At 39.5% G+C, this 16,672-nt stretch overlaps 2 protein-coding genes across 4 annotated transcripts in view; one reads left to right on the top strand and one right to left on the bottom strand.

The window, feature by feature from the left end:
* The window catches only part of jarid2b (jumonji and AT-rich interaction domain containing 2b), a 112,192-nt gene extending 106,822 nt beyond the window's left edge, over positions 1-5,370 (top strand). For both annotated transcript variants that reach the window (XM_079879449.1, XM_079879450.1), the window contains exons 17-18: positions 2,233-2,340; positions 3,184-5,370. In XM_079879449.1, the coding sequence (XP_079735575.1) occupies positions 2,233-2,340; positions 3,184-3,363 (288 nt within the window). In that variant the 3' untranslated portion in view covers positions 3,364-5,370. The remainder of the gene's footprint in view (positions 1-2,232; positions 2,341-3,183) is intronic.
* Positions 5,371-5,986: 616 nt separating this feature from the next.
* dtnbp1b (dystrobrevin binding protein 1b) overlaps positions 5,987-16,672 on the bottom strand; it is a 37,854-nt gene continuing 27,168 nt past the window's right edge. Inside the window, exons 2-4 of one of the 2 annotated variants that reach the window (XM_079879465.1) lie at positions 13,060-13,212; positions 8,313-8,456; positions 5,987-7,044 (exon numbers count right to left, since the gene is read on the bottom strand). In XM_079879465.1, coding sequence (XP_079735591.1) covers positions 6,734-7,044; positions 8,313-8,456; positions 13,060-13,212 — 608 coding nt within the window. In that variant the 3' untranslated portion in view covers positions 5,987-6,733. The remainder of the gene's footprint in view (positions 7,045-8,312; positions 8,457-13,059; positions 13,213-16,672) is intronic. The other variant, XM_079879466.1, reaches the window with a different exon arrangement.

The following is a 16,672-nucleotide window of genomic DNA, read 5'->3' as shown; positions in this document are numbered from 1 at the left end:
AAAATCTCAAATGCAATATAAAGATTACATTTTATTCCTTATTTTAATTTGTTCCCTCTACAACTTTCATTTCGGTTCTCAAGGTCTTGGAAAAACCTGGATATACAGTACGGGGACATTTCAAAAGTGTGAACCATGTAAATGAATAAAACCTTCTAAAGGCATGGGCATTTTTAAAATGTATATAGATTTGTTCAGTTAGACGGTTTGTTGAGCTCTAAAATATTTTATAGAGTAGAATTTGTTCAAATTAAAATGAGCAGTTTTGTCATTAATAGTAGAAATATTTTGAGGTCCCTTTTAATGTCGTCTTTGACAATGGAGGGCCTTGGAGTCAAAAGGGTTAAGAACCCCTGGTCCACAATTCATATGCTATATTAACCATTTAAATATACAACCCCAAATCAGAAAAAGTTGGGACACTGTACAAATTGTGAATAAAAACAGAATGCAATGATGTGGAAGTTTCAAATTTCAATATTTTATTCAAAATACAACATAGATGACATATCAAATGTTTAAACTGAGAAAATGTATCATTTTAAGGGAAAAATAAGTTGGTTTTAAATTTCATGGCATCTACACATCTCAAAAAAGTTGGGACAAGGCCATGTTTACCACTGTGTGGCATCCCCTCTTCTTTTTATAACAGTCTGCAAACGTCTGGGGACTGAGGAGACAAGTTGCTCAAGTTTAGGAATAGGAATGTTGTCCCATTCTTGTCTAATACAGGCTTCTAGTTGCTCAACTGTCTTAGGTCTTCTTTGTTGCATCTTCCTCTTTATGATGCACCAAATGTTTTCTATGGGTGAAAGATCTGGACTGCAGGCTGGCCATTTCAGTACCCGGATCCTTCTACGCATCCATGATATTGTAATTGATGCAGTATATGGTCTGGCATTGTCATGTTGGAAAATGCAAGGTCTTCCCTGAAAGAGACGACGTCTGGATGGGAGCATATGTTGTTCTAGAACTTGGATATTCCTTTCAGCATTGATGGTGCCTTTCCAGATGTGTAAGCTGCCCATGCCACACGCACTCATGCAAACCCATACCATCAGAGATGCAGGCTTCTGAACTGAGCGCTGATAACAACTTGGGTTGTCCTTGTCCTCTTTAGTCTGGATGACATGGTCGTCCCAGTTTTCCAAAAAGAACTTCAAATTTTGATTCGTCTGACCACAGAACAGTTTTCCACTTTGCCACAGTCCATTTTTAATGAGCCTTGGTCCAGAGAAAACGCCTGCGCTTCTAGATCCTGTTTAGATATGGCTTCTTTTTTGACCTATAGAGTTTTAGCTGGCAACGGCGAATGGCACGGTGGATTGTGTTCACCGACAATGTTTTCTGGAAGTATTCCTGAGCCCATGTTGTGATTTCCATTACAGTAGCATTCCTGTATGTGATGCAGTCCCGTCTAAGGGCCCGAAGATCACGGGCATCCAGTATGGTTTTCCGTCCTTGACCCTTACGCACAGAGATTGTTCCAGATTCTCTGAATCTTTGGATGATATTATGCACTGTAGATGATGATAACTTCAAACTCTTTGCAATTTTTCTCTGAGAAACTCCTTTCTGATATTGCTCCACTATTTTTCGCCGCAGCATTGGGGGAATTGGTGATCCTCTGCCCATCTTGACTTCTGAGAGACACTGCCACTCTCAGAGGCTCTTTTTATACACAATCATGTTGCCAATTGACCTAATAAGTTGCAAATTGGTCCTCCAACTGTTCCTTATGTACATTTAACTTTTCCGGCCTCTTATTGCTACCTGTCCCAACTTTTTTGGAATGTGTAGCTCTCATGAAATCCAAAATGAGCTAATATTTGGCATGACATTTCAAAATGTCTCACTTTCAACATTTGATATGTTATCTATATTCTATTGTGAATAAAATATAAGTTTATGAGATTTGTAAATTATTCCATTCCTTTTTTACTCACAATTTGTACAGTGTCCCAACTTTTTCTGATTTGGGGTTGTATACTGTAGTGCTCTATTATATTATTTTTAATTGTCATAGTAGTATATTTGTCAATGTGCTTTATATATTTTTTGTAGAATTTTTCATTGTTACTGTGTTGTCAGACAGTTCTATAGCTCAGTCATAGCTGTAATTTACTTCCAGTGCTGATAATACACTTTCAGTCTTCACTAACACATGAATTACTGAGAGTTTAAAATGAGTTATGATCTTAATGTAGCTAATGGTTGTTGTTAATTCTGCAGGTGGTGCAGGAGAATGAAAATGTTGTTTTCTGTCTGGAGTGTGCGCTGCACTATGTGGAGAGAAACAAAAGCTGCCGCGGCCTCAAGATGATGTACCGCTACGATGAGGTAAGACACATGACCAGAAGCACACCTGCAGGGGGCGCTGTTGGGATGCTTTTGCTTTGAGGACCCTCAAGGGTTCAACAACCCTTCTAACTGTACAGTTGATGTCCCTTCATAAAATGTTGTGCTCTGGAAAATGCTAGCAACAAGCGCTTGGGAAACATTACCACAAATCTGAATGCAAATGAGCTTCTGTGGATTCAGTGTTCTGTTACAGTTTTTATTTAATCACTGTGGCTCAATTTTGAAATTTGATTTGTTTTCTCCTCAAAATAATACATTTAGATCTCTGAGCAATACGTTTTTTTCTCACACCAGATTTGAATTTCCTATTAATTTAAGCAAAATGCATGCTTTTTGGCACACGTGTGCAAAAAAGTAAGTGCAGATGTCTACAATTTGCACACTAACTAACGGTTTGCTGATCAAGGTTATTTTCAGTGAAGTTGTCATAACTTCACAACTTCTAAAATCTTTTATTGTAAGAGTGATCGCAAACTATAAGCAAAAAATGTAAAAACTTTGCTCTATTTCTCTTCATTCTCGTCCTGCTCATTGCATGAACACCAAATCACGGGCTTCCACAGCACATCAGCTTATAAATGAACACGTAAACACTGATTTTAGTGTCCTCCATGTTTACACCCGTATGAGAGCGTGCTCCGCTGTTATTGCTCTTTTGCTCATGTGTGTCAGTTCAGGATCTTGATCTATTCACACTCGAATCTGATATCTGCCACATTTAAAGAAACAATAGATCAACAATAAATCAGGATTGAGCTCTAAGGCTTGCAGTGTTTTTCACCATGGTCTCTCCTTGTGTTTGTGTCCTGTGTGGTCCCTCAGGAGCAGATCAACAGTTTGGTGAATCAGGTGTGTGGTAAAGCCGTGGTGAGAAGCGTGGCGGACGGCTGTAACGGCTCCAGCCCCACCAAACCACCAGGCAAGCGCGGCCCCCGCAAGAGAGCCACTGTGGAGCTGTCCCTGACCCACCTGTCCAAAAGTGCCGCCGCTGCCGTCTCGTGAGAAACGCCACCCGGTTGCCTACGTCAAACAATCCATTTTCCCTCTTTTCATTTCGTTTCTGTCTTTTATCACCCTCATAGCAGGGCAGAGTTTCCTGTGTTGAAAGCAGGCTGCCTTTTTTTGCACTAGCGCACTAGTTTTTATTCACCAGATGTTTGATAGCATTAAGAGACATGGTCCCAGGTGTGCATTTCACTGACAGGTGTGAGTATGATGTCATCTTTTCTGCCTGGACCCTCTTCCCCCTCACCTTCGGCCCCATTGACTGCACACATGCTCCTCCTGAACTGTGAACCTTGGGACAAATGGGTGCTTCTCTCCTCAATTTTCCTGGCCCCTTTCCTTTGAATGTTGGTGCTTGATGGAGCTGCCCAAGAATGTTTTGTTTTGTTTTTTGTTTGCTTTTTGTTTTGTCTGTTTTTTGTTTTGTGTTTGTTTTTGTTTTGTTTTGAGTTTTTGTTTTGTGTTTGTTTTTGTTGTGTGTTTTTTGTTTTGTTTTGTTTTATGACATTTGTTTTGATTTCAATTCATTTACTCCCCATGCAGCTCCTCTGCGGAAGACGCAGCTCTAAAGATGGTAAACACTTGAAATTTGTCTTGTTTTAATGTGTTTTTTAAGAGGAAGTACTGTGTTTTTTTTATTTAATTTCATCTGCTTTTCATTTCACACTTTCCTCTGTGGATTCGGGGAACGATGGTTTCCATGGCAGCGGGTCGGGCTGTACTTGAGGAAGTGGGTGTTAGGGAATGAACGAGTGGGTCCCGTCCCGATAGTGAGAGGGGTTCCTCCCACGCTGACGCTTACGAGCGATAACTGTGCCTGATGTTTAGCGGGGAGATCTTTCTTTATTTTTGGTGCTGTTTTTTTTTTTTTTTTTTTTTTCTCCTTTTATTGTATATCAATACAAAAAGGTAATAAGAAAGAAGTGCTGTCCGCTAGCCTTCTTATCCCACAGGACGGAAGAGCCCAGAGGCTTTTTCCGCTTCTAGATGTGCAATCGTGTCAACATTCCATTCTTCCAGACTTTCATCTGTACCAGTTAACATTAATTATTATATTATATTATTGTAATTATTATATTTTGTGTTTTTGCATTTTATTTGATCTTTTGTTCTGATGTGCTATCTCAAGTTAGAGCCACTATTCAGAGGGTGTAAAATGTGAAATGCAAGTCCAAGGTTTTTTTTTTTATTATTGTTATTATTGTTGTTTATTTTTGTTGTCTTTTCATTTTTGCGGAAGTATCATTGATTTAAAGAAACTTAAGAAAATCACCTTTTGTACATAATCCTGTAAATGTCTTTAATACTTGAGCCTTTGTTGGAGTGACAGAAGGAAAGGATAGATAGATGGATGATGTCAGATGAAGAAAAGCCTTACATTTCAGTTTCTTCAGCTGTGGGAGTTTGATGCATACAGGGTTGCTCTGGTAATGTGTATAAATTTTAAGTGCTGCTTACATCACTGAGGACTAAGATAAGGAGTCGCGATTTCCCCCTAGTTTTGTTTTTTAGGTTTACTTTTTTAAAGAAAAGGGAAAATACTTTCACAAAAAAAAAAGAAAAAAAGGTTTTTACATTTTCATTACTGAAAATTCAACATTGTAGTAGCTACTCATGTTGCACTGAGCTTGCCAGTGGTGACTGTCAAGGAAAAAAAAAAACTATAATTCAGTTTGTTGGTTGTTGTCCTTAACAGAAGACTGTTTTAGGAGTATTTAATGAAAACCAAGTCTGGTGTTTTCAACAAAAAATGGCATTTGTCAAGTTTTTATGGCCTTACAATGTATTTTACTCAGAATTTTTTGCTGTTTTTGGTTCCTTTTTCTACAATGAGAGATTTGCTCACGGTCAGGCGAGTTAATTTATTAGCACTGCGTCTCAGCTCTTCCTCTCACGAGGAAAGATTTCATGTTGGTTATATTGCCAGTTTTATTTTGTTTTACTTTGTTTTATTTTGTTTTTTACTTTTTCAATTTGTACTTAAGGTTTAATAAAAACTCATGGACAATTCACTGTCAGTGTGTCTTCATTACTGACTTTTATACTGGTTTAAAGGGGAAGGTTTTCTTCTTTTCATTTATTTCTAATAAAATGATTTTACTGATTAACCACATTTTAAAATACATTTACGAATAATTATTAATAATAATGTTGTTATTATATATACAAATAATTAATAAAATGAACACTTTAATACATCTTTCAAATATTCAGTTATTTAGTACTAGTATTAGAAGTAGTAATTAAAATAATAAATAAAATAAAAATAAAATTTCTTTTAAAATATTAAATTATTTTATACATATTTAGTCATTGTATTAAAAATAAATTGTTGTCATAAAATAATAATCAGTAGTAATATCAATAATACTTATGTATTTGAAATGTGTTTTTAAAATGTTCAATATATACTATTTAGAACTAATAACAAAATAATTAAATTACTAAATATATTTTAACATTATTTAAAAAATAATACTCTTTAAAATGTGTCTTTTGGTATATTAATTGTTATTATGATTATCATAAAATAATATTATTTTAATATGTCTATTCAATTATTTTGTATAATCTTTTAGCACAAGTAGTGTGATAAAAATAATAACATTTGTCAGTCTGTAGACTCCTTATTGTACATTTATTGACCCCTGGTGTAAAATCCTTGTGCTTGACTTGAATTACAAAGGTGCAAAGAACATATCATTTTAGAATACTTTAAAAGTCAAGGATCTGCAAGTGATTTTTAAAATGAATTTAAATGTTACATTTTAATTTTGGTCCTATACATGTCCACATTATGTTCCCTGATGTAGAAATATGCTGACAATTTGAAGAACTGAAGCTCAACTCTGAACCTTAATTCAGGTATTTTCAATGAAAGTCATACTCTGGTGAGCCCGAGGCCTCTAAAGCATTGATGATTTTATACACGAGACAGGCATGTACCTCATAAAATACATAACAGCATTTGTTATCTAAAGCCTTTTTAAAAGCTGGAAATACTCCAGATATGGATTTACAATATAGAAACCAAATTGATTAAACTAGTTTGTAGAGTGAAAGCCACATAATTAATTACTAGTGTGTATTTTTTATATTGCTGTAACTGACAACAAATGGCACAGAGGGGCAAACAGTAGACCAGCTATATGCAGTGAACATCCCAACAGAATAAAAGAGGTTTATTGATTTGTGAGGGCAGGCACAGGATCGGGCTTATACTGCACAGCACACAACAAAGAACTTCTTTACAAAAGCCAAAAGGGTGTCAAAACACAAATGTGTACTCTTCCTTTTGACGCAAATGAACAGCACACAGCTAATTACATCACTTCCGCTTACAGTCTGTGGTTCGTCCTCTGTGTTTTCAGGATGAGCTGCTGCTCTCACAGTTCTTGATTGGCCGGTTTTGTTCTCTTTCGAGTAACCGGGCGTTCTCCTCGACCTCTTCTAGATCTGGCTGGATGAGCAGAGAGCCACGGTTGGCTGCTTGTTCCCTGTCATCATCTTCATCATCGTCGTTGTACTCCTCCTCTTCCCCCGCCTCCGTGTCTTGGCTGGCTGAGTCCGTGCAGGTGGAGGACAGCGATGCGAGCTTGTGTCTCAGGTCCGCCTGTGTGGGCACCTGAAGAGTGATCTCAGAAGTGAACGACTCCACATCTGGACCTGAGAGAGAATCTTTTAGACAGGAAGAACAAAAGGGATTAGAATGCAAATTTCTCTTTAAAAAATGAGACATTGGTCTGACAACATTCAGGATTCTGTGAGACAAGGAGATCTGTTACAAAACCTTGTAAGCTGCCTACCACTTTGTTCATTGTAACAGCACAGTCACATTAGAGAAATTTTGCGGGCAAATTCCATTCTCCATTGTCATTAGGATATCGATGCATGATGCATGCTTATTCAGTGGTCACTGCCAAACCAAGTAGCTTTATATGGGTAAACCTGGCAAATTTGCATGTTAAAAGTTAAACAAACAATGTGGAAAAAATTCACATTATGTGTCCCTCACGCAAAATTCCTAATCGTGTAGATTCACTGATGCCATGACTGCATTTCGCTCCTGGAATTTTAGCAGTTCAAAGATAAATGTGACAGCACATTAAAGGTCCTTGCACACTGAGTCCGAAATTTCCGGGCCTCACGTTGTGTCAATCACGTTTACACACTGCCTCCGGAACTTTTGGTCCGTCATAAAAATTTTGGGATCTGGTTCGATTTTCTGCGTTTTTCGCATCCATAGCAAACATTTTGAGAAGTGTTTTGACAATTCAGAGGCACCGAATGACGAATACGAAAAAACGCATACAAAAGTTTCAAACTCTTAAGACCTTAAGGCATCATTGGTGAGACCCCACACTGTAAAACAAAACAAAAAAGTAGCTGCCTTAAATTTAAGTACAATCAACGGATGTTTCAGTAATTTCAACTTAAATTACATTAAACTGATTCTGATTCAAATGAGTTGAATCCTGAATAACATAGAAAAAAGTTTAAAATTGTTGAGTTAAAGGCAGCTGCATAAGTAGATGGTAGACAGCGAGGCAGTGCACTTGTTTTTGGAACAGGAAGTCTTCATTGTCCTCATGTTGCCTGTATCATCCAGAGAACATGGCTTTCAGTGCAGCTCAGTGTAATTAGCGAGAATTGTAAAACCTGTTTGTTCTTCTCTATATGCAATCAGACATTACAGACATCATCTCAGCATGTTCTGCTGACGGTAGCGGTAAATGTCAGCACTAATTTATTGGCATCTCAGCATTAGTGAAGCTACAGAGTTCTTTAAACATAAGGAAGGAAGCCACATTCGTCATTAGCTAAGAGTGGTTTAGATCTATAGAACTCAATCAGGCCCCACTTGAAAACCAAAAGAGGACAAAAACACATACAGAGTGAGAAAATCTACAGATTGATGATTGTGAAATATCACTGTGTATTTATACCCAGCATCGGTGAGGCTACGCTGTTGTCCTCGCCACCAGAGTTGAGAAAGACGTCCAATGCCTCGTGGTCGGACATATCCATCAGATCCATTTGCTCCAGCATGTCCACGTTCACCTCCATTGATGACATGCTTCCTATTGTCTCTGTGAACCAAAGGAAGAGCAACAGCATCAATAACTGCAACCTCACACTTCAATCATTAATATGTATCAAGGATTTGAGTCCAGGATGACTGTTACAAGGAGTTCCCATTTCTGCGGACAGAGTTCTTGAGTCAAATCTTGTCAAATAGAACAGCAAATTTGGTTATGTCAGATCTCATTTGATGCACTGAGCTATGTCCTGGATTCGTCACCTTGCAGTCATGTCGACTCTGTGATGTCATTAGCACATGCTTCACAAATACAGACTGCGGCGTGAGGCATGCCCATCACGTGTGTGAGCGTGAGCGTAAGCACGACATCAGTAAGCAGAGCGGTGAACTGCGTACCTCAAGGTTGTGTAAGAGCGCCGCGGCACGGGGAGATGGACAACAAAGAGAGAGATATGTTAGCTCCCCTTTTACAGTACTGAGACACAAACACAACTGCACACTCATTCACTCAGACTCTGTGTCACACTTTGACAGAAATTCCATCAAAACACTATTCCAACACAATTCCAGTCCATACTCAAAAAATAATACCCTTTAAAATAAAGACGATTGACATTCTCACCTTGCTGCCCTTAGCCCCACCTTCTTAATGAGCCACTAGCTGATCCTTTGATGACTGGACGACTGAGCTTAGCCCCACCTTCTTAATTACCCAATGGCCAATCCTATCCCTGCCTTCTTAATGACCAATCCTATCCCTGCCTTCTTAATGACCTACTGGCCAATCCTATCCTCACCTTCTTTATTACCTGCTTGATGATCCAAGCCGTGCCTTGTTAAGTACCCACTGCCTTGTCCTATCCCTGGACCTGATGGCCAATCCTATCCCCGCCTTCTTAATGACCAGCTGGCTGATCCTAGCCTAGGGGTACAAAACTCAGTTCCTGTGCTGCGTTCCAGTCCAAAATTGTCATGCCCTTCACTCGCTAACTTCCCTCCGTCTCGTTCACTCGGATGTACGTCATTGCTTACGATGCACGAGTGCCCACTACTGGCGGAAACTGCAATGGGCTGAACTGGAACGTCCTAAGCCCTTGATCACTTGGAATCAGCTAAAGAGTTGATTAATTATTTAAATTTTTTCCCTTTAAGAATTTGTTTAATGTAGCATCCAAATGTATATAGGTGTGTGTGCGTTGTTTTAAATAAAAAAAAATATATAATTAATATATCATAGAGTTGTTTGTTGTGGTGGTGATTAGACGAGATTTGTGGTGACGTCACAATCGTACTGCATTGTGGGACATATAGGTGCCTGAAGTGTACATATGAAGTAGACTCGCTCCCTCGGTCAAAATCGAGGGAACGAGGGTCTGTCCATCTAAACTTCCCTCGTCCACTTCACGAAGTGGAACGCACTTCAAAATGGCGGCGGGGATTCCCCCGAGGGGAAGTGCTTAGGGAAGTTCGCAAGTGCGTGTCTAAAAGTGGACTGGAACGCAGCACTGGAGGTTTAGCTTCAACCCTAATTAAACGCACCTGATCCAGCTAATCAAGTCCTTCATGCTTATTTATAAAACTTCAGGTATGTCTTTTGGAGCAGGGTTTGGAACTAAACTCTGCAGGGCTGTGGCTCTCCAAGAACTGAGTTTTGCACCCCTTTCCAAGCCCGTTTTCTTTTTGACCCTCGGGATGATCCTTTAGGACCCACTGGCTGATCCTAGTCCCTCTTTTCAATGACCCACTGGCCAATTATGGCCTGCCTTCTTTATGACCCGCTAGGTGATCCTAGCCCCACCTTCTTTTTGATCCGTTTGCTGATCCTTGCCCTTTGTTTTTAATAACCCGCTGGCTGGTCCTAACCTTGCCTTCTTTATGACCCGATAGCAGATCTTCTCTCTGCCGTTTGAGGGGCTGTTTACACGACACCGTTTTCAACTAAAAACATAACACTTTTAATGTATTTTGGCCGTTCATTTACACGACAACGACATTTTGGTGGCCTGAAAATTCAAATGTTTGGAAACTGGTTTCAAACTGCAAGTTTTCGAAGACAGTCTTCATGTAAACAACAAAAACACGAATCTCTGATGCTGCGTTCACACCAAACGCGAATATGCGTCAAAATTCGCGCCTGCCGCGTCTAGTTATACGCGTGACCACTTTGTGTGCATTCGCGCGTCAAGAGCGAAATTGACGCGTGTAAAATCAAAAGTTTGAAGCGAAATTTACGCGCGTCACGTGCGTGGGAGGCGAAAGTTTCGAAACCTGTTGGTGGCCATCTTTTTTAGATGTTTATCGAGCATTAGCATTAGCATTAATCTAGAGAGTCACCGCTCGTATATGCTCTGGAGAGCAGAAACAGCTGCGTGGGGGACATCGTCGCTGTGCTCGGGTCCACCAAACCCTCCGGAGGGTTTCAGGAGTTTCACAATTTGCTCCAGGAGGTAGGTTTGGTGGACCTAACGGTGAGGACGCTGACGAGGCCGTATAGGCCTTGGCCTCGAGTGGTCGCTGCATGATGAGCCCACGCTGTACAGCCCGGCGCGAGGTTCACCCTCGCCGCACTAATCTGTCATTTATTTTTGTTTTGATAATAAATGGAGGCAGCCTCCAAAAGTGAAACCTGTCCTGTGATTTTTTTTAAAAGTTTTTATACACTAAATTGTGTTTGTTGTCTTTACATTAGATTAATAAAGTTTCATATAATCTAGAATAGATATGGAATAAATAGCATTCAGTACAAAATGAGTATCTCTCATATTGAAATCGAGTTTTTATGTGAAAGATTTGCTTTGTTGTGCATTTTAGTCATATTACAAAATAATGTATTGAGGCCAAACATAAAATAACATTATAAACCGTCAGTTCACCACGTGACAGCAGCAAGCAGGCTTCTGATTGGTTAACGCGGCGCGAATTGACGCAGAAGTTCAGATTTTTCAACTCGGGCGGCAGACGCGAATTCGCGTCAAACGCGTGAATGCACAAAAAGCACAATTCGCGCTTAACGCGCGTAACGCACCAGACGCTCAATTCGCGTCATTCATGCGAACTAGACGCGCGAATGAGGCGAATTCCCGTCTACCGCGGCGCGCTAAACGCCTCATTCGCGCCGTAAGACCTCCAGACGCGCGTAAACGCGTCTTACCATTGACTTAACATTGAAATCACTTGCGCCAGACGCATATTCGCGTTTGGTGTGAACGCAGCATGAAGGCGATGACATCATGCACATGCGTAATTTACATGTTCAGTCTATAGTGTTTCATCGCCATCTAATGGCCTGGCAGCAGAATACAGGGTTTTTAGTCGTTTTCTCTAATCAATGTGAAAGGGGATTGTTTTGACAATGGTGTCGTCTGCGTAAAACTCAAAGGAAAAAAAGCATATCGTTGTCGTTTAAACTGACCCTAAGTGATCTAATGGCTGATTCTAGCCCCGCCTCGTTAATGACCTAATTAACTATCCTAGCCCCGCCTTCTTAATGACCAAATGGCTAATTGTAGCCTCGCCTTCTTTATGACCCAATGTCTGATGTTAGACCTGCTTTCTCAATAGGTGTGTTCAACTTCTGCTGGAAAGATTTGCCTCTTGCAGTCGGGGACGAGTTGGAAACTGAACCGAAGTCGATCGCTTTCTGTTTCCCAAAGTGACGCTTGCACTGTGTTTGTGTACTGTATCACAGACAAAATGGATTAAAATGGATTAAATCTAATATTTGTCAGGTTAACATATGTTTGAATTTTACATATAGAAACCAGAATCACATTTCATCCAATTGGTATGCACTGCTTAAAACAGTGCCTGTATGTACAAGAAGGTCAAGATTTCAATGTTTCAATGATTTCAACCTGTATGATTTCAATACCAATGAAGTGGTGTCTATATCAGTTTTATGTTGACACATGAAAAGAGTTTTTGCTGGTATAGAAATAGATTTGTGAGCAGTAGCAGAACAGAAGGTGTCAGAATAAACATGAAACCAATGTCATTGTTGTCATCAGTGAATCTGGCCAAGATTTGTGTGGCCAATCTGGAGAAACTGCAGCATCTGAACCAGTCCAAGACTTTCAAATCCTTTTTGTGGTACTTTGATGGCATACATCTCAGTGACGGTGTCAGCGCTGTCTCAAGTCGGACAAAATGATAACGCTGTATGAAGTCAAACGCACCTAATGAAGGGATGCTATTTGCTAGCCCTGCCCTCTAGTCTAAATGACTCACTGGCTGATCTTATCCCCACCATTTCAGTATAGTTTATCTATAATTATTAGCAATAACCATTGGACTTGTTGTTCCAACTCCCTTCTGCTGCTTTTGTACATTACCAGGCACCATGTGTCTCCTGAGTCATTTTAGACAAATTGGTGGAATATGAAAGCAACACTTCAGGGCTGGGAACAGCTTTCCCAATCGAATATGTTGGGTGCTGTGGAGCTGGCACTCTTATTTGTAATAATGACTGCTAAGTTTTTTGTACCAGATCATCTAAAGAGACATTTCCCAGGGATATAAAAAGGTTTGTTAAATTGTACATAAGGATAGAGCATATTTACATGAGCATTTTGTTAAACAGCATCTGCTTATATTAGTGTCTGGCACATTTTGATCTGGTTTAGGTTTGAGCCGAGGACATGGGCATAGCTCACCTCTTCTCTCCGCAATCTGTAGGTATCCTGTGGACAGGTAGTGTTCCATGTCCTGCTGAAAAGCCTCTTCAAAGAACTTTTGCCTGTCCTTTAGTTTTACCTGTGGCTGGACAGGCTCCGCCTCCGGTACTCTCTGAGCATGCTCCATCTCCGCTGTGATTGGAGGACAAGAAGAAAGAGGTGATAATGTTAGTCAACCATGCAGGATATTAGAGTTTAGGGATGTAAACTAGCATTTCAAAAGACTTGCATTAAATATAACCCTGTCATAAAAAGTGTCAAACTGTTCTCAGAGATAGCTTCAAAGGATATAAAAACAAAGGTTCAGATTAAATCACAAGTCTTTTTTTTTTTTTCATTTTAAAAATGTGTCAGCTCGTACTGAGCTATAACCACGAGGCAAAATTCTGAAAGCGCAAACTGTACACTGTGAGCTTTCCCAAGAGCATGCTGTTCCGGACAGGACAGCGGGGGGTTGTCAGGGCTGTCCAGCAGTGATTTTCAGATCTCTGCTCAGCTTGAACTGAATCAGCGAACTGCATATTGACAGGTAAAGAGGTTTTCTCCTGACAGGACACATTTCCTAAAACTGGGTCTGGCCGTCATATGGCCCTGTGGCGTGTGCTATAGCATTTAGTGTAAATCTTGCTGACGGGTCTAATGATTATAATAATTGAATAGCTTTTTTTATTTATTAATATTTAATATTAATATTTTATATATAGGCCTATTAAAGGTACATTCGGTAGTTTGGGGCTAATTTAAATCGATTTACACGTTAAGAAATATTGTGTTTTTGTGAAGAGTGATCTGAATGATGTAAACTCGTATGAGATGAAGACTGTACTCATAATAGTTTTCTATAAATTCTTTTTTTTTTTTTTTTTTTATGCAGGGTCGATGCGTCAGCCTCCTTAATATATTTCGCCATGATGACATGACATGACCCGCAGTGTTTCACTAAATGTCAGAAAGAATCCTCACACTCTGCTGTTATGTGAAAATTAGACACTGAAACACACTTATTATCGCGCTTTACCAGCGGAGACAACGAGAGAATCAGCATCTGTACGACTTAAGAAGTAGAAAAAGTTAGAAGCCAGAAAGACTGGATAAAAAAGAACGACCCTACACATCGCTACGGCATACATTAGGAGGAAAGATTTGATGAAGGAGAAAATCTTGAGTTGTGATGCCCAAGCTGCGTCTGTTTTGTTGGATAGATAAGGGAATTAATTATTGTGTAGACGGTTCTCTAAAACTTATTAGTTCACCAGGGCAGTGCAGCGTCTAACACCATTTCGGTGTACATGGAAAAAGTAGCTAAAAAACTACTAAATGTACCTTAAATAACGAAGAAACTGTAATAAATAATAACAAAAATGGACATGCCTGTGATAGCAAGATGAATCACCAATAAGAGAAAGACTGTAAATTGTCTGCTAAGAGATGTTTGCCAACTCACAGTAGTATAGAGTATATGCGACCCTGGATCACAAAACCAGTCATAAGTCGCACGGGTATATTTGTGGCAATAGCCAAAAACACATTGTATGGGTCAAAATGATCAATTCTTTTATGCCAAAAATCATTAGGATATTAATGCTGGGTACACACCAAAATATTTTTTTACATCTTATAAGATTTTCAAAATGTGATAGACCACAAACATGAGGACAAAAAATCCTAGATTGAAGCGTTTTGCTCCTATAGTGTGTGTGTGCCATGATGTGACAAAGACTGCACACCACACACCAACAGATTTTCAACCAGAGTCTCGACTGTGAACACAGGGAATCTCGCTAAATCTAGCGAGACTTCAGAATGATAAGCAGGAAAAAAATGCGATGATAGTGTTTGGAATGATTTTCACAGAAAATTAACGTGAAAAAAAAAATTGTACCCACCATTATATATAACCTTTTATACAGAGATATATTCATTCTTTATTGTCTTTATTTATTCTTTATTGGATTTATTGTCTCTTTAGAAAAAGTTATTTAGAACCTCACTGAACCCTTAACACTCAGCTTCCTGCAAGTGTGTGTGTGAGAATGAGCGTGTCTTCCATCATCTCGCTTTCTGATTGGATATAGTTTCCTTTCACGATATAATCTCCAGAACGTGCGCGCGTTTGTCCTCGGGGTTCTCCCCACACATCAGGATTTCTGATCGTAAATATTAAACATGTTGAATATTTACGATTCGCGATCGGGGCGGCTCCGACGTTCTTCCGATCAGGTTCGGACGCTCTTAACACACCTCACACCAAGGGAACATCTGATAAGATAATCTGTAGAACCATCCAGATAATCGGGACACAGCTAGGATTGTCGGAAGGGGGAAATCGGCCCAAAATCAGCCCGATTATCTTTTGGTGTGTAGGCTACCCAGCATTAGTAAAGATCATGTTCCATGAAGATATTTTGTAAATTTCCTACCGTAAATATATAAAACATTTATTTTTGTGAGTGAATGCAGCACAATCGCAAACATAAATGGACAACTTTAGAGGAGATTTTCTCAATGTTTCGATTTTTTTGCACCCTCAGATTCCAGATTTTCAAATAGTTGTATCTCAGCCAAATATTGTCCTATCCTAACAAACCATACATCAATGGAAAGCTTATTTATTCAACATCTCTATTTAAAAAATTGACCCATGTGACTGGTTTTGTGGTCCAGGGTCACATATACCAAATATAGTGACCTCTGTCAATCCCTCTTTTACCAGATTCCAGAAATTCCAGGCATGTGTACTGTATATCTCTCTTGCTGTCTCAATTTCTCATATTCTGTTGTCGTTCCATCAATTTCACTGGCTCTTTTAGCTTCCCTATGGTCTGAGTGAATGTGGAAAGCCTTTATTGGGCTAGACTAGAGACCTAGAGACTCTCTCTCTCTCTCTCTCTCTCTCTCTGTGTGTGTGTGTGTGTGTGTGTGTGTGTGTGTGTGTGTGTGTGTGTGTGTGTGTGTGTGTGTGTGTGTGTGTCTTTTTGTTTGGTCTGTCAGTGGATTAATTAATGTCTGTGGTCGTCCTGAGGGAAGCAGCTCTGGTCTCTGGTCTTTCATCAAAGAGTTGTGCTGTAGTGCTGCATGCATGTCTTCTCTTCTTTTTCCATCACACATGCTCTTTACTTTAACCAAAGGACTGTTCACAGCACACACACACACACACACACACACACACACACACACACAGCAATACACTGACTTCTGACTTATCTTTTCTCTGTTTAGACTCACTGTCTCAAAATCTACATACCACACAGTTGTCATTTTGCATGTGTATGACATGATCAATCTTTCCTGTTTTCATTTTCTAATCATTATACATTAATTCTCTCATACTAATGCAAGTTAGTATTATGTCATGCCTCATTACAGTTAATTGAATGATGCTCTGTGCATACGCTTGTGTGTAGATGATGTCGTAATCTGATTATGAATAAGAGTAATTGAAGAGTCTGTGTGACAGCGTAGTAGAGAAACATGAGATATTGGTTCTCAGCCTGTCCAGGCTGATTTTGCTCCCAAAGTGCCGTCTGAGAAAAGTACTGTTCAGAAAGACAGTTCAGCTTGTCTAGTTGAAGTGTAGATCTCATTCAGACTG

The sequence above is a fragment of the Squalius cephalus genome, assembly GCF_949319135.1.
Source record: "Squalius cephalus genome assembly, chromosome: 8".
Taxonomy (NCBI): Eukaryota; Metazoa; Chordata; class Actinopteri; order Cypriniformes; family Leuciscidae; genus Squalius; species Squalius cephalus.
The sequence above is the reverse complement of the archived record's forward strand: the minus strand, read 5'-3'. Positions and strand labels throughout refer to the sequence as shown.